This window comes from Jatropha curcas, chromosome 5 (genome assembly GCF_041381405.1).
Source record: "Jatropha curcas cultivar XTBG-Jc1 chromosome 5, XTBG_Jcur_1.0, whole genome shotgun sequence".
NCBI classification, from domain to species: domain Eukaryota; kingdom Viridiplantae; phylum Streptophyta; class Magnoliopsida; order Malpighiales; family Euphorbiaceae; genus Jatropha; species Jatropha curcas.
Genome location: NC_143155.1, coordinates 27,699,924 through 27,723,102, shown reverse-complemented (window position 1 = coordinate 27,723,102; position 23,179 = coordinate 27,699,924). Strand labels below are relative to the sequence as shown.

General features: G+C 34.3%; 4 protein-coding genes across 6 annotated transcripts; 2 read left to right on the top strand and 2 right to left on the bottom strand.

The window, feature by feature from the left end:
- The first annotated feature begins 2,642 nt into the window (after positions 1 to 2,642).
- Positions 2,643 to 4,097, top strand: PSI-P (photosystem I P subunit). Its single transcript, XM_089721384.1, has 6 exons — positions 2,643 to 3,014; positions 3,109 to 3,218; positions 3,301 to 3,387; positions 3,490 to 3,552; positions 3,640 to 3,677; positions 3,782 to 4,097. Exons 1-6 carry the CDS (start codon positions 2,846 to 2,848, stop codon positions 3,837 to 3,839), a joined length of 525 nt encoding a protein of 174 aa, XP_089577510.1. The 5' UTR covers positions 2,643 to 2,845; the 3' UTR covers positions 3,840 to 4,097.
- A 425-nt stretch (positions 4,098 to 4,522) lies between these two features.
- Positions 4,523 to 7,807, bottom strand: LOC149496504 (isoflavone 3'-O-methyltransferase 4-like). The gene is made up of 4 exons (XM_089721383.1): positions 7,209 to 7,807; positions 6,113 to 6,423; positions 5,331 to 5,395; positions 4,523 to 5,063 (listed from the first exon to the last, which is right to left on the bottom strand). The coding sequence occupies exons 1-4, from the start codon at positions 7,667 to 7,669 to the stop codon at positions 4,749 to 4,751; spliced, it is 1,152 nt and encodes a 383-aa protein (XP_089577509.1). The 5' UTR covers positions 7,670 to 7,807; the 3' UTR covers positions 4,523 to 4,748.
- A 1,163-nt stretch (positions 7,808 to 8,970) lies between these two features.
- LOC149496503 (protein DMR6-LIKE OXYGENASE 1-like) lies at positions 8,971 to 10,419 on the bottom strand. The gene is made up of 4 exons (XM_089721891.1): positions 10,145 to 10,419; positions 9,806 to 10,053; positions 9,397 to 9,718; positions 8,971 to 9,301 (listed from the first exon to the last, which is right to left on the bottom strand). Exons 1-4 carry the CDS (start codon positions 10,367 to 10,369, stop codon positions 9,059 to 9,061), a joined length of 1,038 nt encoding a protein of 345 aa, XP_089578017.1. The 5' UTR covers positions 10,370 to 10,419; the 3' UTR covers positions 8,971 to 9,058.
- A 3,281-nt stretch (positions 10,420 to 13,700) lies between these two features.
- LHY (Homeodomain-like superfamily protein) lies at positions 13,701 to 22,895 on the top strand. 3 transcript variants are annotated; one of them, XM_089720897.1, is made up of 9 exons: positions 13,701 to 13,977; positions 14,298 to 14,323; positions 14,559 to 14,745; positions 14,901 to 15,012; positions 15,253 to 15,314; positions 20,168 to 20,389; positions 20,473 to 21,918; positions 22,183 to 22,212; positions 22,307 to 22,895. In XM_089720897.1, exons 3-9 carry the CDS (start codon positions 14,707 to 14,709, stop codon positions 22,721 to 22,723), a joined length of 2,328 nt encoding a protein of 775 aa, XP_089577023.1. In that variant the 5' UTR covers positions 13,701 to 13,977; positions 14,298 to 14,323; positions 14,559 to 14,706; the 3' UTR covers positions 22,724 to 22,895. The 3 variants fall into 3 exon arrangements, with proteins under 3 accessions (XP_089577023.1, XP_089577024.1, XP_089577025.1); XM_089720898.1 differs by having other exon boundaries at positions 14,298 to 14,403; XM_089720899.1 differs by lacking the exon at positions 22,183 to 22,212 and having other exon boundaries at positions 13,705 to 13,977.
- Positions 22,896 to 23,179: the final 284 nt, after the last annotated feature.

Below are 23,179 nucleotides of genomic sequence, written 5' to 3'. Positions count from 1 at the left end.
TTACTGCACTGTAATCGTAGATTACAAAATACAAATAGTCGGTACTATTTTTTAGAAAATAGATTAAAATATTTTTATAATTTATTTTTTCAGAATATAAAATCCTTTTATTTAAATTTTATATATTTTTTGATAAATATTTTACGAAAACATTTTTTTTATTTTAACAATAGAGGGATGGACTAGTTGTGTTTTTCAAACCATAAAAAATACAGTGTATTTTTTTATTACAGTATAATATTTGTATTTTATTATTGACTTAATGGATTTTAATGTAATTTTTATTTAAAATTATAATTGTGCAGGTTTACTTTAATTGCAGCACTACTTTAAATGGATTTTAAAGTAATTTATATTTGAAATTGTAGCACTGTAGGATTCTAAATTGTAATCTATCTCTTATACACAGTGAAAGGCCAAAAATCATTAAAATATTAAAAAATATTAATAACTTCTTCTTGAAGGGTACAAGTGTAAATTTAGGTGTTAAATTAAACGTGTTGTCAATTGTCTCTCACGTTTCCATGTTATCTTCAGCATTAAAAATATGCGCTATTATACCAACATTACACGAATGATTTTATATTAATTAATTATTCAGGTAAAATTTATTAATTATGTAACGAAAATACATAAGAAGGTTGAAAATCGGAAAGCGGAGGATCACCAATGAAAATGCCGTCTGCTCAGAAAAATATAAAGCCTTTAGACCAAGTGAAGACTATGATATTCTTGTTTCTTTCTCTTTGGCATTTTTCAGCAACTGCATCTGATCTCCACCTGCTTCTACTTGCAAATTGACTTGGTAATTTCATTACGTTCTAATCTGGAAAAATGAAAATATTTTAGTATTCATGTTGATGGCAAGCTTGGCAGAAAATGAGAATGGGAAAGTTTACAAATTTAATTTTTTTTTTTTTTAACTTTTTATGTGAAGGGGAAATTGATGTTGTTTAGTTTTTAAAAAGTGAAAAATTTTGGAATAATTTACCCAACACGTAAATCATTTCAAAGTCAAGAACTTACCTTCTGGAATTCAATCTTCAATTTCCAAAGAAAAAGAATGGAACTTTTGATGTACGGTTTGTTCCATGTACCATGTGCAAGTGTCTTTCTGCTCTGCAATCGATTCCAAGTTTCCAATAACATCCCAGTCCCAATTCCTAATTCTTTTTTATTGTCGAGAAAGAAAATTTAAATTCTATGTAATCAATTTTGATTTTCTTTTATATTTTTATCTGCTATGTTTATCAACTGTCTATTTTAATTATAAAAAATTAATTAAAAAATCATTTAATCAATTATCATCATGCCTAAAAAATGTTAAAAATTTTCAATTTTTCCTATAAAATAGGAAATTTATTTTCAATTTTGCTCCCTTAATATTTTGGAAAAAATTTTGGCTTTTCTATTTTTTATTTTTTACCCCATCACTAGAAATGATAAAGTTAATGTCATTTAAATTAATAAAAGAAATAAAAAGGGTTAAAAACATTTCTTAACGGAATTAAATTTTTCTCCGTTTAAGACAGGAATGAAATTTAAATGCTCAAAAGTTCAATTTTCTTAGAAAAATACAACTCAAATATTGAAATTTAATTTTTTTTCAACCACTTAAATAGAAAATTTTTCTCCATAATTTCTAATCTCGTCGGTTTGCTCCTGCAGGGATGAGCATGGACTTTCTGGTGAGTCTTTGTTTAGGTCACCAGCAGTATAGATTCCTGAACGAAGGGTATCTAAACCTCATTGGTGGGTCCAATTGAAACTCCAAGAATTTAGATCATCATCATCTTCTTCTTTTTCATCATCATCAACCGTACAAGCCAATCAATCAACAACATATTTTTATCTTATTTATGATATTTTCGAGTAATAAGCAGCGAATCACACCTGAGATTTGAAAAGCGCATGATGATTTGCTTAAACAACTGAAGTCAGTGAAAAAGTCAAAGGTCGAAAAAGGAATTCTGATTGGGTTTTGTCCAGTCAATCACGCATTCACTGAGTGCGCGTGTGGGGCACTTACTTTGAGTAGGTTGTACTCAGGTGTATAATTGCACGGTTGCAAAAAAGACGTTGATTCTCTTGAAGGTTTTGGAAATGCGCATGATTGCTTTCGGCGTGATCTCTTCTTATTAACCACTTTAATAATGATATTAATAATAAGATTAAGACTAAGCTAGGTTCGCGACCACACTACCACCGAGACATAAATAATATTTTAATCCCAGTTAAAATATTAAATTATTACTTTAAAAATGTTGCCTAATATGGCCTAACTATTCTAGCAAGATTTGCTTATGTACTTCAATTGGCCTTTTTAGTATGCTCAGAACATCGGCTATTACGTACAGCCCGCTAAGGATCCGGTTATGCGAAAAAACCCAATTAACATGGAGGCCCAATACAAAAGAACTCATTTTTCTTTTCCAATTTTTCATGATCAGCTGTTTTTTTTTTTTGGCTAAATATACGTTTTTGGCAAGAGGAGATATTTGTAAGAGAGAAAGAGATAAGACAATAGCTCTGTTGGCGACCAGCTGGAGCCATTCTATCCAATCAAACACCATTAATTGCCTATCCAAGAGCCACGTCAGCACTATCTAGATCAAAAATGAATGAGTGGTTCCTAGCTCCAAACTTGGAACAACTTCCATCTCCACATTCTCAATCGAAATTATCAAACACCCAAATCTAAACCCAGAAATTTTTTTTTTTTTTTTGTACAAAAAAACAAAATAAACAAATAAATAATATTAATAACTCACTGCATCCTAACATTTCTGCATTTCCTTTAGAATCTCTCACAGGTCAATAAAACCTTTAGGGATTCTCAACAATCATGGCCTCAACTTCCACAACAACCCTATCAATCTCCTCTTCATCAACCCTTGTCGATGCTAAGGCTCCTCGCCAATCACCTGCTGCATCACCGCAATGTGTGAATCTCCCTACTCTTCCTCCTCCTCCTGTCCAGTCTCAGAGCCGTCCATGGAAGAGCGCTGCTTATTGTATGTCACATGCAGATAAATTTCCAATTATTAGTTCTCATTTTTATAGACTCAGAAAAGGTGTGTGATAATGATGCTTTTTTTCTTTTTTCAGGTCGAAAGATAGCTCGTAATGTTATGGCTATGGCTACAGCCTCAGGGGAGGCTCCGGCAGAAGTTGCTACAGCTGAGTTACCAGAGATCGTCAAGACAGTTCAAGAAGCTGTGAGATTTTTATTCTTTTTTAGTCACGTTCGTAATGGAATTATATGTCGTTTTGGCACTGAATTTGTCGTTGGATTGACAGTGGGATAAGGTTGAAGACAAGTATGCAGTGAGCTCACTTGCAGTAGCTGGTGCAGTTGCCCTCTGGGGCTCTACTGGAATGATCTCGGTAAAAGCGAAATTTTTTTCTCATTTGATATTAGTATTTTCTTGTAATTGATCATTCTTTTACAAGACAAACACATTAAAGTCCTGGTTTTTTGTGTAACAGGCAATTGACAGGCTTCCTTTGATTCCTGGGCTTCTTGAGGTTGTTGGAATTGGTTACAGTGGAGTAAGTAAAATATAACTGTTTGTTTTAATTTGTCAGTTTTGTTTATTTTGCTTTGCGCCTGCGGTATCTGATTTATTTTCCCTGCAGTGGTTTGCATACAAGAACCTCATTTTCAAGCCTGACAGGTATAAATTTCCTTATGCAAATAATTGGCCAAAACAAAATTTAAAAAATTCTGTCTTTGTCCATCAAGAACACAGTTTGACTGACAGGCATGGTCAATGTACAGGGAAGCTTTGATAGAGAAAATAAAAGCTACATACAAGGATATAATTGGAAGCAGCTAGAAGGATACTATTCCGAATGCTCTGCTGCAGTAAGGTGAAGTGTTTTTAAGTTCTGGAGGGAATAAGAATATGCAGCACTGTGCATAATTAAGTTTCTAACCTGAGTAAATCCATGTGATGAACGTTTGTCTCGAAGACACGATGTAATTAAATATTTTCTTTCTCTAGTGTCCACCTTTTAGTTCTGTTTGTGCTCATAATCACCTTCTTTAATTATATATCAAAATCTAGAAAACCACATTGCTAATTTCTTCAGAACTTGGGTGCTTTATATATTGGTTATGGTATGTTATATTTTGAGAATTCAAAAGCGAGCTCTATGCAAAATGTCGGGCAATATACCATACTGTGTAATCAGGTAACTTGTGGAATATCATATTGAAGGGCTTATATTATCATTGGTAGTATTTGCTCTACTGGAATGATCTCTTCAAGCTATTTCAAAGCTTTATATTATCATTCAATCCTTGGTTGCTATGGTTATGGATGTGCAGTAAATTCAAAACTTTCAGGTCATAAAAAAAAAAAAAAAAATGACGAATTGGGGCTTAACAAAAAGGCTGTGTCATCTAGACATCCTAAAAGGACATAGCGAAAGCATTACTCTGTAAATATGTAAGCAATCTCCAACATTTAGAACATTTTTTTTGTTGGGGGGGGGGGGGGTGGGGGTGGGGGTGGGGTTTGTGGAACACCCTAAAAACAAGGATTGCAAGCTCTTTCCTTGGAGTTCACAGAAGAAGATATCCAATAGGTAATAGTAATCCTGTTGAGAGATACCGGGCCTTCTTTTCAGCTTGAGGGATTCAATGTATCAAAAGATCAAGCAACCAGGAAGAAAGCATTTAGTTTTCCTAACATACTTACATCAACCTAATCAAACACCCAATAACCTGACAAAGCTCAACTTCAAGACAGCACGGATGAAGTCTTCAGGAACTCCAAAACCCAATAGTGATAGACATAAGATGTGAATCCGACCCCCTTAAATCCAGCTTCCGTTGCCAAAAAAATGATTTCATGTTGCATCCGCTCCCTCCCTCCTGGGCTTTGAGTCAGAGATAGCACATCTACCTGGGATTTGTCTTTGGCAACAGCAAATACCTCTGGCATCATCGGTAGTATTTGCTCCACAACAATTACCTTCCCATTGTCTGGAAGAGCATCATAGCAGTTCTTCAGCAACTTCAAGCAATGCTTATCATCCCAGTCATGCAAAATCCACTGCAACAATCCACAATCTCATCATTGGTAACTGGATTTTGATTTTGGGGATAAATGATTGATTGATAAAATGTCAAAAATGAGAAAGCAACAAAACTTTAGAATTTGAAGTGTGCTACGATATGCATGAATCAAAGCAACATGATCCACTGCTATTATTTTTCATGTTATACCATTCAATTTTCTTGGCTTTATAAAGAAAGGGAAAAAAGAACTTACTCATTGGTTCAAGCCAATGAGAAAAAGGCATCAAAATCTATAACTCACCATGAGAATAATGGCATCTCCTTTTGGTACACTTTCAAACATATCTCCCTCAACATGTTTCACGCCTGCACCATAAATTAACTATCTTAATCAAATCTACTTTTATCAACAAATCGAAACAAGTCCATCTTGGCTTCTCCTGTCCAATCTTAGCAAATATCAAGAAGAGAAAACAGAAGAACTGGGTTAACTGATATCAGTGGTTTCGCTGGGTAGCCAATAGCAAAATTGTACAAAGTAACCTTGAACTGAATATAATTTGCCATTTCAAGTAGCAACTTAGTGGCATAAAGTCATGTATTGTCTTTGGAGAGGACACAAGCTAGAGAACCAAAGAACCTGAAACTCAAACGACTCTATGGGAACATTGTGGAAAACAGGGTATATAAACAAGTTTAAGTTCTATTTGAGATGCCTGATAAGTAATGTAACAATGACAAAGACAACGCTTAGCTGATGTAAATATAGAAGAAGTAACAGCTTGATAACATATATAATATCCCACTAGAATAGGGTTCCTGTGGCATGCTTTTCTCTGTTTATAATTGGAAAAGGCATCACCAGAAAATAAAAATGAAAATGGTGAATCCAAACCAAGAACAAATTCATGGAACCAAAAGCAAATTGATCAATAAAATAAGGTATAATGGGCTCCTTGGATTAATCGACCTATCAAAGGAATTGCCCATTAAAGAATTCAAGAAATGCATAAAGCTATACTTGGATCAATGAAATGATCGGTTAACAATGTTGTTAAACCAAATAGGTAAATGACATCATACCGGGAAAAGGAGGGGCATGCTGAATAACATGAGGCAAGTCAAAATTGATACCCTTGACGGAAGGATATTTGGAAGTGATTAAACTAAGGGCCACTCCAATTCCGCCACCCACATCAACAACCTGCTTGAGGTTTTTGAAATCAACATAGGACTTGAGCATCTTCTTAACAACTAGTGTAGATCGATTGAACATCGCTGTGTTGTAAACTTGACCGAATCTAGGATCTTTAGTGGGGTACTCAAACAATTGCATTCCATGTACCCTGTTAAATGGAGTTCCTCCTTCAAGAATTGCATCTTTGAGTCCAGACCTGGATAAATTGAATAAAAGAGCAACTTAAGCTGCCAATTCCTACTCATTAGATATGCAAAATAAGCTAGAGTGCTAGACAATTATGCAATGCACGTGAGACCATGCATTTAAGGCTGGTGGAAGACTAACATATATTGATTTTCTCTTTTCCAAGTACACCGTAGATGGACTATTTGATTGGCATTGCAGGATTAATAAATGAAATCTAATTCCTAGTTAGAGTATGCCAAACAAATAGTTTTAGCAATGATTGTGATTCAACTAAGAGTTCCTGTAACACCCCCACCACCCCAGCAAAAAATTTATACACACGAAATAACGACCCATTTCACTCATCAAGTGATTGAAAACACTTAGCCCCGTCAGTGACTATTAACTAATTAAGAAACCAGAAAAAGGATGACCTGACAAAATTTTTTTTAACCAACCTTACTCTTCCTTAACAGCTCTATTCCCCTATAAACCTCTAATGTAAGCAATTCAAAACTTCCTTTACCTAGTCACATTTCTAAGTGGATCAATTTAGGAATAAGCATTCTGGGTCATGCATTCCCCAATAAAAGAAGTAATATGTAATAAATATACATAGATTTAGCAACTGAACCAATAATGAAAACAGAAACAATTAAATCAGTTGAGGGGTAGAAAACAAATGGGTTCATTTGAGAATTGAGAATGATGGATAGACAAGGACAAAAAAATGTATAGAATAAAAGAAGGCGGATAAATAAATAAAACAAGGGTTGGAGAATAAATTGTCAATCTAAAGAAAGAAAGACAGACCAGCTTTCCAAGAAGACTTTGTCATGAGTCAATGCCATCAAAGGCGCCAAAGAGACTCCATCCTCATCACGTACAAAGTACTTGGCCACTGGACCCAAGCAATACTTCCTCTCCGTTCCTTGAACCTCAAAACCTACAGAACAACCAAGCACGGAGTAGCTCACCAGCAGCCTCAGTATCCGCTCCAACATGCCCGGCGCCTCTGGATTCCTAGTGGGAATCAGAACCGCAATCTCCTCAGCGCTGAGATTGACATTTGGGCCTGCGCTGGCCAAAATATTTAGAATGCCGAGATCAATGGCGGTTTTCAAAGTCATGGGAAGGACGGAGGCATTCACCAACTGCATGGCGTAGGTGAAGTTCTCTCGTTCTTCCTCTTCTTGTATCTTATCATCGTCTTGAGTTGAAGAGACCATTACTATCTGGTCTTTTTGCTTGTTCTTGTTTTTGTTTTTCGCCATTTCTGTCGGTAGTTCTCTGTACGGGAAATGCACTCTGCCGTTAGTATCTTCAAGGCGGAAATGTAGGGCTTTTCTATGAGTCGGCAATTGCGATTGAGGAGCCCAAAATGACAATAATTATGAGCGTGAGATCCGAGTCGTACAGGCTTTATTAGCACGACAAGTGATTATATAGATTCAGTTAGACGTAGGGCTGAGCAAAACGATCGGTTCGGTTCGAACCGAACCGAAGCCACAGAATATAAACCGAAGTTTCTTTACAATAAACCGAATATGATCGAAATTTATATATGAATCGAACCAACCGCAGAATATTTGCGTAACCGAATTGAACCGATTAATAAATTCGGTCAAATCAAACCTCTTTTGGACATCAGACGGAACCGAAAATGATCGATTCGATTTTCAATTTTCGGTTCGATCGGTTATTTTGCTCTCCCCTAATTAGAGGCGCACTTAACGGCGGACACACCATTGAGGCACTTTTTAAATTTTAAATTTAAATTTTATTTTAAATTTTACAATAAATAGGATGAAATTAAATGTTAACAATTAAATTGAAAACTCTTTTGCATATGACGAGATTTTTTTTTTATGTGATGAAATAAGTTTTATAATTATCATTAATATTAAATATTAAATTTATGGTTTCTCGGTTGAAAAAAGAAGAAATTTGATGAATAATAATATAGTAGTAAAAATTAGAATTTAAGAGTCTTAAAATACATAATCAAATATTTATAATTCAATAATTTTTTCTAATTGATGAAATTTAATTTTTTATTTCTTTTCATATCAAACACCAAATTTAGATTCATACATAAATTTCATAAAATTTTGTGGAGTTTGTTTATTCCAAAAATGGTAAATGAATAACTACTGGTGTATGACAATTCGAAAAGGCTTGGGCTGTAGAGATGTAGTAATTCGCAGGCCTACCACTGAACATATAATTTGGGCCCCAATTTACCCGGCTTCCGATTGTTAAGGGTCCAATTTTACACATTTTACATGGAAATCAATTAGGCTCAGACAGACGTTGAATGTTCCGGCCTTCCGGGTGCCAGTCCATTGACCCATTGCAATTTTGCACATAAAAAAGAATCAAGAACAAAAGTGAGAAAATGAGAAGCTTTAGATAAGATAATGGATAATTAATTATGTGGTTTGCGAAATAGTAATTAGAAATAAAATACTTATTTTTCGCTGTAAATTAACTTATTATATGTAATAAAACTATTGTATATTCAATATAATTTTCAATTAAAAATTGAAGTTATTACAAATTTATTATAACATGAAATACTTATTCTAAATTTAATTCATAATCAAAGTTATGAATAGTTTCTTCTGATTACCGGCTATTCCATAAACTGTCTGGAGCCTTAATTAGATCTTGAACATATCCAAACAGGTCTTTTGTGTGAGACCACAGTTCCAAAACTTGTGATAGTATTCATTATACGTAAAGTTCCCATGCAACGGTGGATGATCATCGTCCACCAGCAGTGGGGCTGGTCCCATAACAGCATCAGGTGATGGGCAGTAAAACGTTGGGACAGAGATCCGCTCATTGTCACAGTTCACTATAGCCCGGTGGAGCACGCTCTTGTATCGGTTGTTGCTAATTACCTGTAACGGAAAAAATAATCAAACTTATCCAGACACGTTTATTACTTCTTTTTTTTTTTTTTTTTAGTGAAGGAATTGATTATTTTGTTTATAACCTGCATTTGATCTCCAATGTTCACAATGAAAGTATCTGGAATAGGTTTAACAGCAACCCAATGGCCGTTCTGAAGCACCTGAAGGCCTGGCACCTGATCCTGAAGGAGAATAGTAATTGCATTAGGATCTGCATGGGCAGGTAATCCGTAAGTCAGATCTGGTTGTGGACATGGAGGATAGTAATTTATGGCCATGTGTTGTGCATGTTTGCCCAGTGCTTTATTTATGTAATCCCTTTCAAGACCTAAGCTTTCTGAAATTGCATCAAGTAGTTTCAGTGCTAATTCTCTTGCATTCCTGCAGTACTCGGCAACAGATTCTCTGCATGTGCTCCAAAATTAAGGCGATAGTTTATTATTTTATGCAGTATATAACAGGACATGTACATATGTAAGTTGAACAATGAACCTGAAAGATGGAGGATTGGTAGGCCATTCCTGCAAGTAGTCCTCTAAAGGGAAGCAATGGAGTCTTAAGAAATCTCTCCAGCTGGATACTTTCTCAGTTCTGACATTGAAGCTAGTGGAGAGTCTCGTAGTCTTCACTGGATCGTCGGAGTAATTTTTCAGTCTCTCACTCTCCGGCAAATGAAAGAATTCAGTCGCCACACGTAACATTTCATCTATTACCTCTTTCGAAATCCCATGATTTTTAACCTAATTATCATTGTTAAGAAACTGATTAATTTATTTCATAATGAAGAGATTAATTATTAACTAAAAGAAGCTAGCCAGCCAGTAGGTGTACCTGAAAGAAACCATAGTCTTGGCAAGCTTGGCCTATCTCCCGGACAAGGCTAGAGCGGTTAGGACCATTTAGGCCTTGGAGATCAATCAGAGGAATATTGGAACCATCTAAGGTCTCAACTACTTCTCTCAAATTCGGTCGATCATGTAAATCTCTAATGTAATTTGGAGGAACATGGTTTACGCTAGACACAAGGTCACATAACAGTAGCTTTGAATTAGCCATATGCAAAACAACCTGTCACCAATTTTTGAGTGGGGCGAGGCAAACTTATGTACTGCAGTCTGCAGGTTAGGTCTATTTTCATAACGGTTTAATTATATATTGTGATCTTTCTTTTTTTCTTTGGATTTTTTTAGATATGGTAATTAATGCATGATTTATTTGGGCAATTACGATATTGACATGCTTATCTATATTTACATAAATTTATGTATCAATTTCGTAAAAACACACGAGATAAATGAGAGTATTAATATTTTTACATTTAAAACAATGAATAAAATAGTATTCATTCCATCCTACATATATTATATAATGAATTGGGACTATTAAGAAACTCTTGTGTTATAAGATTAAGTAATGCATTTGTTAATAAAACTGCTAGCTTCTTGTCCTTTTAGTCTTTGTTTGACCAGCGTTACAATATCATTTTTCTCATTTCAGAATCTTATTAAGAAATTTCCGGCTGTTGAGCACCTTGATTTTGAAAATCTCACTTATTGCCGAAATTAACGTGGAATGGGTGAAAATTTGAACATCTAATTGCGCACATCATGTATCTGTGTTTTAAACAATTTAGCTCATCCAATTTGACTGAATAATATTATTGATTTGGACTATTCTTTTGAAAAAGTTTACTAGTTACTTATAAGTACACAAGAAATATATCATATGCAATACATATCTTACAAATTTTATGCTAAATAATGTTAAAATTAAGTAAACTCGATAATTATGAAACAATGCAAAGATTAATCTATTATATTTTTAAATTTGTCGAATTAGGTTTAATTGAATTGCGCCGCACTTAAATCGAATTATAACAGATGATGTGCAACTGTAGTCTAGATGATTGTTTTAGAATTGGAACCAATCTCATTTAGATTATTTTTGACTTTAACAATATGTAGACTTTTTGATTAGATTTGTTCCACCTTAAGAAAGAGCAAACATTGACCGGCAACACAAAACGCCAGAATGTGCTGAATCAACCTTGACGAACTTCGAGTACATCTGTACTGTACATGGCTTATAGAGCGTCAGCGTGCTTGCGTCAGAGGATTACAATCATCAACCAGCTGCATATTTGGCAATATTTGACTGTTCAGGTTAACTACTAAAGGTACAGCTCTCCGACATGCTGGACTATTGCTCTACCTACTACCTTCCTTCCTGGACTATTGCTCTACCTACTACCTTCCTTCCTGGATTACTTTATTCCTATATATTGTGCTTTTTAATTTACAATTTATAATTGACATTTATTACATATTATTTTTTTTAGATGAAAGAATCCCACAATAAAATAAAAATAAAAGTTCAAGATAGCATAATTATTTTCAAAATTTGAAGCGATGAAAATCTTAATTAGAGTATAATTAGAGATTTAAAAGTATTTATCCATTAACAAGATAAATGAATTGATTTGAATATACTCAATTTATGGTTTCACTTGCTAAATCAATTGTTTAGTTAAATAATTGAAAGTCAAGATTTATTTATGATTTGAACTCTTTTTTAATTTTTCTGTCTTATTATAATTTTTTAGTACCATTTTAATCTCTTGTGAATCTTCATTTTAATTTTTTTTTTCAAAAGTTAATTCCATCTTCTAGATAAAACTAAAGTAAAATTTTTTCTTTCAATATAAAATTTTATCCATCGTTAAATTTAAAATATTTAGTTATAAACCAATAAATTGAAAGTTAATCGGATGACATGTTGCATGTATAGTAGAGCAAAAAGATAAAGTATTTAATTTTATTTTATAGTTAATCTTTTATTATTAAATATAAAGTAATTATTTATTATGTAAAATATAAAATTATTATTGCTTTATCTAAAAACTAATGTCAAAACGATAAAAAAAAAGACTTTCAAAGATAAATAATTGTTTAAATAAAAATTTACATACCCCAACTAAATTGCTTAAAATTTGAACAAATAATAATATTATTATAATATTACCATATATTAAATATTTATACAATTGAAACTATATATATGGATGATATCTCGTTATCTTTTTATTTTATTATATTACATGAGCTTATATAGAGTGTGTGCGTGTTAATTTTTTATTTTATACGTGAAATCTTTTTTTTTTCTTGAATAAAATATTATATTATTTGTTCATAGAATTTTTTTAAAAATATTTAATATTTTTTCTATAAAATATTTTCATTTGAAAGAATAAAAATATTTAAATAAAATAAAAATTTATATTATGCTTTAATAAATAATTAATTTTATTATTGCAAAAATATTACATCCTTTATTTTAAAAAATTACAAAATGATAGAAAATGATATTAATATTATAAATAATCAATAATAAAAATTCAAAAACTTTTATATAAAAAATTTCTAAATATATTTTATATTATGAAAGTTATGAATAATGTTTGTCAAGTTAAATTAAAATATGATTTTTTATTGTTATTAAGTGAAAGTATTTTTTATTTTGTGTTTTCTAATTTTTATTTAAAAAAAAATTGTTTTTTTAAAAAACAGAAAATAAAAAATAAAAAATTATTTTCTGCAAATAATTGCATCTATAAATTCTTGACAAAGCCCAAAGCCCAAATCAGAACTTGTAAAAAAGTCATATGCAATGAATGTCTGATGCATCATAATAAACCTGAGCCCAAACTGAAGATATCCGTTTCTTATGCTGGGTCAGAACGTGAATCTATCTCAACGGACCAACCCAACGATTCAGTTATTGACATTGGGTCATCTACTGGCCCAAGGGCCAACCACTTCCCTCCATCAAGTAATTACATCGGATGTGGTACGCTGCGGCGGCGCCCCTCATCAGGCGGCTAAAATTAAGATCACCGTCCAATGTTGTCCGCAGCCTTTTCACACTGTGCGAACCGCACGATAAAGCACTTGACTGTAAACGTCGTTCTCGTGCGTTTCACCGCTTTTCCAAGAGACCGCCACGTAGCGGTAACAATATCCACGTCGGCACAACGCTGTCCGCTTTTTACATGGTCCGTACGCATCACCGCCGGATGAAACCGGTCCTTCCAGACGGGCCACGTCAATAAGGGGCCCACAAAAGGGCATGCCGGGATGCGCTTTTACGGAGATAACCTCACAGGGGCTTGGAGTTTGTGGCTGAGATTCGAAGACGAATGTACAGGCAATTGGTAAAAGGAAATTTAGAAAAAGTGCAAGGTGGGCTTTAGCCTAATCAGCCACTAAATATTCGCCACATGGCATCATTCTCACATCTCCTCCTCTCTGTTTACCCTTCACTTCATAGCAACCTCAAAAATAATTCTGTTAATTTTTAAACAAAAATAAATCCACAAGAAATTATAGTGGCTGAGATTGCTCCTTAGAACCCAACTGTAGTTTCTGGTGTTTTAGGTCTCCCAGAAACTGGCTTTCACTTCTCTCTTATTTTCTCTATTGCTTCCTGTATTTCTCTCAAGAAACTGCTCTCAAAAATTTTTTTTTTGCCTTGTGCTTTCACGATTCCGATCCACCATTGCCGGGAACTATTTGTTCTCATTTGAGTCCCCGGTGAGTTCACTACGTGCATGATCGTAGACTCCATCTATGCTTTCAAGTTATAATCTACTATGGCTTTACTGGAAGGTACTGTCTCATGCATTTTCTAGGTCTTTTTCTGTTTTAAACTCTTTGTTTGTTGCCGAGAAAATTTCAGAATAGGAAATCTAATTTCCACCAAGTCATATTTGTATTTTGGTTTTGTTGAGCAGTGATTGCTGCTCTGTTTACTCTTTACTTCTTTAGCTAGTTATTTGAAGAGATTTAGGATTTGAAAAGGTCGTAACGTATTGTTGAATTTTTTGGAAGGTGGATGTATAGAAGTTGTTGTTACTGATTTACTGACTACTGATTCAAGTTTCTTTCTTTCTTCTTGTTTTTCTCTTTCCTCTTTGCACTTTCTAAAGGATTTGGCATCTACGCGTTCGTTTTGGTGAGGATTCTGAATAAAGGAATTTACTTTTAGTTCTTTCGGAGAAGCGTCTGTCTGTCTGTCTCTCCTTCTCTGTTCTGGTGGATTCTTAAAATTCTTGAAGGATTTATATTCAATTTAATTACTGTATATAAATAAGTTGCCTATGCACAGTATATGAACTGGCATTCTAATTGTTCAGATACGGATCTCTATCGATTCTCGTGGCTTTTCTTTTTGTTCTTTTCTTTTGCAGTAGTATTCACATATCGGATATTTTGGAGTTCAAAAACAACGGCTTTATTTATAGTATTGGACGTTGCAAGAAATGAAAGGAGGTTTCTGTTTTATCCATTGCTCGTTAGAGAGGATTTGAAGCAGCGTTAGCTGCAGAGGGTCCGGTTATGGACACATACTCCTCTGGAGAAGACTTGGTTATTAAGGTAAAATCATAAAAAACTTGAATTGTTTTTTTTTTTTTTTTTTTTTTTTTTTTTTTTTTTTCCTTTTAGAATTTTCAATTACTTGGTGTTTTTGGAAGTTGAAGTGGTAAAATAAGTTTTGAAGTATCTGAATTATGAAGTTACGTTAATGATAGACAAGAAAACCTTATACAATTACCAAGCAACGTGAACGATGGACAGAGGAGGAGCATAATAGGTTCCTAGAGGCCTTGAAGCTCTATGGACGAGCTTGGCAGCGCATAGAAGGTTATAATTTGCAATGATTCTTCAACTTTTCCTTCCTATTTCTTATTCTTTTGTTTGAGTTATTAATAACATGAGAGTGATAACTTTTTTTTGTCTTTTAATTTGTGGCTTACTTATATAATTAATGTAGGGGAATGATCTTGCTATTCCAGTTTGGAATGCCATGACATGCTATGTATTTACTCTTACTTGGACATCTGTCTCTTCTCTTCTTTCTGTTTCTTTGTTGGTGATGTACAGAACATATAGGAACAAAGACTGCTGTGCAGATTAGGAGTCATGCACAAAAGTTCTTCTCAAAGGTCAGTTAATACCTTCTTGCTCGAGTCTTGAATTAACAGTGTATTTCTGCTTATACATCTCTTGACATCATGAACTATAATGATTGTATTCATGGTGTCTGTAGGTGATAATCTCTGTTGCTTTCATGTATGCCTATTTGGAAAAAACACACTGACACATCATAAGTTTGTCGAGAGCTTCTTTGCTTGTAGCCTTTAACTTAGTTGGACTAATAATTGACAACTCTAACACTCAGGATTAATTTTTATCTAACCTGAAAGCTACTTTTTTCATGAAAGAAGAAATATTTTCTCTCTTTTTCTTGGGGTTTCTACTTCCCAATTTTCTGCCCTTGGCATGGGGAGAATTTTCCTTTCCATATCCATGTTTGTAGATGGTAAGTCACTAAATTGTCAAGACAAAATTATAGAAAAGAATAAGGGGTCCAAAACACAAAACTCTAAGCTGCTGCTGAAAAAAGAAGAAGATATTTCTATGCACAAAGGAATATCAACTGCATTATCCATACAACAATACTTTGGCTGGTTTTTGTTTTTGTTTTTATTTTTATTTTACTCGTTTATTCTTGGTGAGAAGGGGTGGGGGCATGGGGGAGTAAATTTGTTTTTCCTTTTGAAATTTTTGGCTTTTAACTGTCCCTACTGTCTTGAAGGTTATACCATTATTTCTTATATCAACTTTATAAAATTTGTTTTGACATTATGGATGAGCGTAGATTTGGGACTCAAGTAAGCTTATCTTGAGGTGTTGTAAGGATGATTGAGGCTCAAGACTGACCTTAGGCCTCATGCTTTTTAAGTGTGAGACCTATTGCCATCCCATATTTGAAAGTATCGTGCAATTCAAGTTTACTTTAAATATATTGGAAAGGATGAAATACTGATTTTTGATGTTTAGCAGACTTGGTGCCTCTAAAATTGCTTATGCTATCTAGTCTTGTCTGCTTTCTGCCTTTGCATGCCATTTAAGTCAACATCTGATATACTACTATAACCAGTTTGATATAATCTCATATTGTTGGTTTGAGGTCCACTACAAGGCATGACGTTGTTAATATCCTTGTGGTGATACAAGCTGATGATTGGTATGACGTAATTTTCATTTGCAATTCTAAAGCTCCTTCCACTATTTCCGACTACTTTTAGGAGTGACTAATGGTAACAAGGATGTATGTAGTTAATAGTAGTTCTTAAGATATGTTTGGACCATTTGACATGATACAAATCCTTTGAGTTTACAAACATCCATCTTGTTGGAGGGCATTAACTTTTGAGAGAAGATTCTTTTGGAGTTTGGAAGGGAGCTTACTTTTATACAGTAATGAATAGGTGATATGTATAGATGAGTAACTTGGTAATGCAGAAAATTTTTGTCCTCCACAATTTCACTGCATTGCTGCTCTTAGTGACGAGTTCTGGTGGTTTACATGATTTTGTACCTATCTCAGCTTTTTAATTAACAAAAGATCTATCTAGATAGCCATTCCTGCAAGCTGTAGTATGTCACTTGTCACTTGTAAGCTATGCTGAATGTATAGTAGATTAGTTATTTTTTTGGTTGTGGGAATTGTTAATCCATATAGTGCACTTATCATCTCAATGGAAATCTTTGTTTAATGAAGACAGCATACCTGATAGGCAATATTGCCAACTTTGATTAGTGTAACCGAGTTAGGTGGTCCAAGTATAGCTCATTGATGCATTATATAAGGCTAGGGGATAGGCAGCAACTCTTGCTCTGCAAGTTGACATAATTTTTTTTTTTTGTGTGTGTTATTACCCATGTTGCCATTCTCTGCTTATTTTTTGTGTATATTTCTTTTACTTGCCCATTTACCTTGAAGGTCAAAGGCTGAGGATCTTAGGGCCCATTTAGTATTGTTATTGTTTTTGGTTTTTGTTTTTCAAATTTGAAATAAAGATCTATCAATAAAAATTATTTATTTTGTTACTTATTGTTTTAAAAGATATGAATTGTCAAAACAAAGAGAATAATAGCAAGTCATTTTTGCTTGTTTTCTCAGCTCGATTTCTAAGAGACATACTTTTGCTTTAGAAAAACAGAAACAATACTAATCACCCATTTAGTTCTTGGAATTGCAGTTGGCATTACTCGTCAACCTTGAGCAGTTTATTAGTTTTTGCTTATGGGAAACCAATTATTTTTCAAGATTCGAACCATAAATATTTCCAAATTTTAGGACAATGGTAAGAAAGATGATATTCCCAAGCTAGCAAGTTATTATAAATGCATTATCACATTAAGCTTATTTTTTGAAACTTTTTCACTCTCTCAAATTTGGGATCACCCTCAGTTGTTTGAGTATCATTGACTTTAACTATTTTTGAATAGTCCATGACAACAAGCAAGATAGTATTTGCTAGACATAGATTTGGTCAACAGTGAATGATGTTAGTGTTTCTATGCCTTTGTCAATTTTTATACCAATGTTGCAAGTGTTGCTCTTTTAATGTTATAAATATCAATAAGATTTCATAGTCAAGAAGAACACTGCATCCTCGTTTGTTAGACCTTGATTTTGATGTAATTGCATCCAATTTTGATGCTAGAGAAAGATAAGGGTTGGATTCTCTAAAGGTAACATAAAATGCAAAAATAAAATAAAATAAAATAAAATTTCTTTTTTTGTCTTTGTGCCTTGAAGAGAGTCTTTATAGTAGCTTAAGCTTTATTTGTTTGCAAAAAATATTTGCCCATCGTTTTGTGAAGTTTAAGAATTAAGATGTTGGGAAATCCTAGATTAAATAAATAAATATAAGGACTTATAAGTGAATAGCGTTGGATATGGCACAAACCAATTGGGGTTTTGTATGAGACAGAGTCAAATACTTGCATAGTTGTAAAACCACCTACATGACCTTTGGACTTCAATGTAAGAAACATTGGCCCCCTTTTCTTCTCTTTTCTTTTTTTTTTTTTTTTTTTTTTTTAAAAGAAGAAATTTATAAATGTAGGTACTTGGAACCAAACCTAGAACCTCTAACTTTTTCCTTGATTACTTTAATCAATGCCACCCCTCAGTCTTCTTTTCTTTTTTAACTTTATACTCTAGCTCCACCATTGAGTAGAAAAATTGCCAAAAAATTATTTTTGAATTTTGCTTTATAAAATAGTGGTTTATTTTATTCTACTTTTTTTTTTTTTTTTTTTTTTTTTTTTTTTTTTTTTTGTATTTGGCCTCTAACTTTTAAAATTTTTCTTTGGCCCCTTTGGCTTTGGAGTTAGGCTCCATCACTAATTTGCTTATTGTTTCTAATAGTTGAAGCTGTCAACAAACTACTCTGAATTGTCTATAATTACCATAATTTACCCTTTATTTGATAATTTTCTCTCATATTGAACTTTAATTAGAAAAATATGATGGGTCCAAAATTTTCATTCATATTTATCCAAAGAAAATTATATATCCAAAGAAAATTATATACTATATGTATTGGAGCTTTAATCTAAAACCATAATCAAACAAAATATTCAGATATGAATTTTGATAAAAGCTAAACCAAATGAACTTCATTTGTAAATGGTGAATTTTGATCAAATAAGTAACCTTTGATAGTTCTAGTTAATTTTGGTCATTGTTTGTTCAGTCTTTTGCCAAACAAATTGGGGCCTAAATCATATAATCCTTCCACCAAGAAGCAATTTTTTTTTTTAATGCAAAGAAAGCTTTTTAAACACATTTGAATTGGTTGTGTGGATGATACATGATTTTTTTCTATGAAAAATTTTTCCTCTCATACACAAATATGGTACTGAAATCCTTGAATGGAGTAAAATTCAATTTTTTTGTGAGAGCTAATTATAATAGTGATTTTTATTCTAAAATAAGTGAGAAATTGTTATCCTTTTCTGTAGCGGTGCTTAAAATAATTAGCAGCACCAAGACCTGCATAAAATTTTTTATGTGCAGGATGAAATAGAAGCTTGATGTAAGCTGACTACCTGAATGCTGACAACCATCGAAATAACATAAAAAATCTTCAGGTTTTTCAATCCATTTGATTTTCTACGAAAGAGTGGCATAAAATTGAGACTTCTATCAGTTATGTTTCATGTTAATCTACAAAGTTTCTGTACACTCTGTCAGAATATCACACACATAAACGTGCTTATGAGGTTCTCCTCTAAATTCCCCTTTATTGTGACAATCAAGATCTTTAACACAGTATGTTAATGGGGGGGCTGGTTTGGCCAAGAAGTCAAACTGACTGCTTGGTCAAACCAGCCCCCCCTTTTTTGGTTTAACTAACAGAAGGGGGTAACGCAAATATGGTTCTTATAATGGTCCACTGAAGTTAGCCTCCAATATGAGGGAAGAGAATAAGAATATGAGGGAAGATTTATACCTCCAAAATATCTGATTTGAGGAATTTGCCAAATGATTGAACTAGCTGTTTGGAAAGCACTTATTAATTTAGGAGTGGAGAAATTTAAAGGGCAGGCGATTTCAAATGATGGATGAAAGGAGAAGCACGCACTGAAAAAGAGGACCAAAGTATCATGCATACTCAGAACTGGAGCTTCAATAAATGCATGGGTTTTTATCTTTATTTAAACCATCAACTGAACAAACAAGCTACGGATAAGATGTTGACTATAGGTTTTCTGCAATTATATAATTTTTTCTTGTGTTTGACATGTTACTACATGGAAGGCGTGGTTTATTTCTGACCCAAACTGATGTCCTGTCTCATTTTTGCTGATGATTTACACATCCTATTATCGTTAAGTTATCAAATTTGGTTATGTCTTTATTGCTATTTGATCTTGGAATGACTTTTGTTAAAGTTTCTCATCTAACTTATGATGCTAACAAATATTTCACTTGCAGTTGGAGAAGGAGGCTGTTGCTAAAGGTGTTCCGATAGGACAAGCTCTTGACATAGACATTCCGCCTCCACGTCCTAAAAGGAAACCAAGCAATCCCTACCCTCGGAAAACAGGTGTGGGGCCTATACCTTCTCAGGTGCCAGCAAAGGATGGAAAGCTTAATTCAGCTCCTTTTCCACATTGTAAACAACTGCTGGACTTGGAGAAAGAACCACTTCCTGAGGTGAAGAATTATTTTTCATCTTCTCTTTTTATTCATTTAGTTGATTTTATTTCCTCATTATTTTTTCTACTGTACAAATTCAGAAACCCAATGGAGATGAGAATGCAAAAGAAAACCAGGACAACAATTGCTCAGAAGCCTTTATGCTTCTCCAAGAAGTTCACTGTTCCTCTGTGTCTTCAGTGAATAAAAATTCTGTACCAACAACAGAGGTGCTAAAACATTCATGCTCTTTTAGGGAGTTTGTACCTTCACTGAAGGAGGTGGTAAATCAGGGTGCAACTAATGAATCCTTTATCACCATTGAACTGGCAAGAAATCAGAAGCTGGATAAGCCTGATGACAAGAAGACAGTTCAGGATAATTGCACTAATATAGCTGCAAAGTTGGAATCCTGCCCTTTTCATGAGAAATTAAGTCAGGGAAAGAAATCAGATGAACTCAACAACGCATTGCCAGCAGATGAGATGGAAGCCATGCAGAATTATCCTAGACACGTCCCTGTACATGTTTTAGATGGGAGCTTGGGCACATGTATGCAAACTCCTCCCTCAGATTTGTCATTCCAGGACTCCATATTTCACCCAGTAAGAGAAGTTCAAGGGACCCCCAATCTGTTCTCACATCCAGCTGCATCTGCTACTACTGAACAACAAAGTAATGTGCCAAGATCTTCTACACATCAATCATATCATACTTTTCCTCCTTCCTTTACTCCAACTCACCATAATCAAGATGACTATAGATCATTTCTCGACATGTCCTCCACATTTTCGAGTCTTATTGTATCTACACTCTTACAAAACCCTGCAGCCCATGCTGCAGCAAGCTTTGCAGCTACAATTTGGCCCTATGCTAATGTGGAAAGTTCTGCAGAGTCTCAACCATGTGCCCAAGGAGGTTTTCCATCAAGGCAAATGAACACTGTTCCCAGTATGGCAGCTATTGCTGCTGCCACAGTGGCAGCAGCGACTGCATGGTGGGCAGCCCATGGACTACTTCCCTTATGTGCTCCTCTTCATGCTGCCTTTACCTGCCATCCTGCCTCTGCAACTGCAGTTCCATCAGTGGATCCTGGCCAGTTGACTGCAGCAAAGATGGAAAGAAAGGAAACTAATCTTGAAAATCCTCGTCTGCAAGATCAACAACTGGATGTAGAACACTCTGAAGCTTTGCAAGCTCAAAATTCAGCTTCTAAATCACCAACGATGTCATTGTCAGACTCTGAAGAGAGTGGAGGTCCAAATCAAAATACCGGATCAAAAACTACTGATAAAGAGATGGTTGCAACAGCACCTGAGATCCATGACGAGAGCAAAGTGAAAAACAGAAAACAGGTTGATCGTTCTTCGTGTGGTTCAAACACATCATCAAGCAGTGAAGTAGAGACAGATGCATTAGAGAAGCTTGAAAAAGGCAAGGAAGAGACAAAAGAAACTGATACAAATCATCTAGCCATTGAGTCTAGTAGCCGTCGCAGTAGAAGTAATAGCAGCATGAGTGATTCGTGGAAGGAGGTCTCTGAAGAGGTAATTGTTTTACTTTCTTTGAAATATGTTTGGCTAGGTGAGAATTTGAAATGATAGGTAATTTGAATATGATATTAGTTTATGAGTATATAAACTTTCTTTTATAGCGCGAATATATTCTCCTGGTGGAGATGAAAATTAAAAATTTCAGTTGATGGTGAATTTGATACCATACTAGTATTTGGTTAAAGAACATTTTCTTTTCGTCTTCACAAATTCAAATCCTAATTCAGTTTTAACTAAAAATCCATTTACAAATTCTAGGATTTCAAGTCTTTCATCCAAATGAACCTGGTAAAAATCTTAATCACATTGTGTATACTAGAAGAATATTGCTTGTTATTTTGTCTCTGTATTAATTTCGACGCTTTTGTTACTAATGCACCAGGGGCGGCTGGCTTTTCAAGCTCTCTTTTCCAGAGAGGTATTGCCACAAAGCTTCTCTCCTCCACATGATCAGCAGAATGAGGCTCACCAGAAGGATGATGTTGAAGAAGACAAGCAGAACAGAGATGAAATAGATAGAAATGCAACATTGTTGAATCTCAACAGCATGACATGGGGATCCTGTATGAGCAATCTTGAAGTGGGGAAGAACACATTGACTAAATGTGAAAACAATGGGAAGGAGGGACTCCTGACAATCGGGCTTGGAAATGGAGGGCTAAAGGCTCGCCGAACAGGATTTAAACCTTACAAAAGATGTTCAATGGAGGCAAAAGAAAGCAGGGCCATAACTGCCAGCAGCCAAGGTGAGGAGAAATGCCCCAAGAGAATACGTGTGGAAGGGGAAGCTTCAACTTGATATTGCATGCTTAAACGAAGGAAAGCTTTGTTTCTGCATGTAATTTTATTATTTACTTCCCCATTTATCTATTTACCTTTTCTCTTTGAATTAAAGTATCTGCAGATCACGAGACTATTTCGTGCAATGTGTGTACCATATATATCTACTTTAGCTTATTTACTTTCTTGAACCGTGCAACTGCATTTAAAAAACTCCGTTAAATAGACTTAGATAAGAACCAAGTATCTAATGGGCCCTGATCTGGCCCATTTCGTCCAGAGGTAGTGTGTATTACTATTTACATCTGTATTTCCTAGACTTCCATTTTTCCTCGCATTGGGGCTAACAAAGCAAGTCATGCGTCCATGTGCTTGTTTGCTTCATTGCAGCTGATGCGGTGAGAAATGGAATTTAACCTTCTCATCAAATATCTTCTGATTGTTGTACTATCATGTCTTAGATGCAGGTGCATGT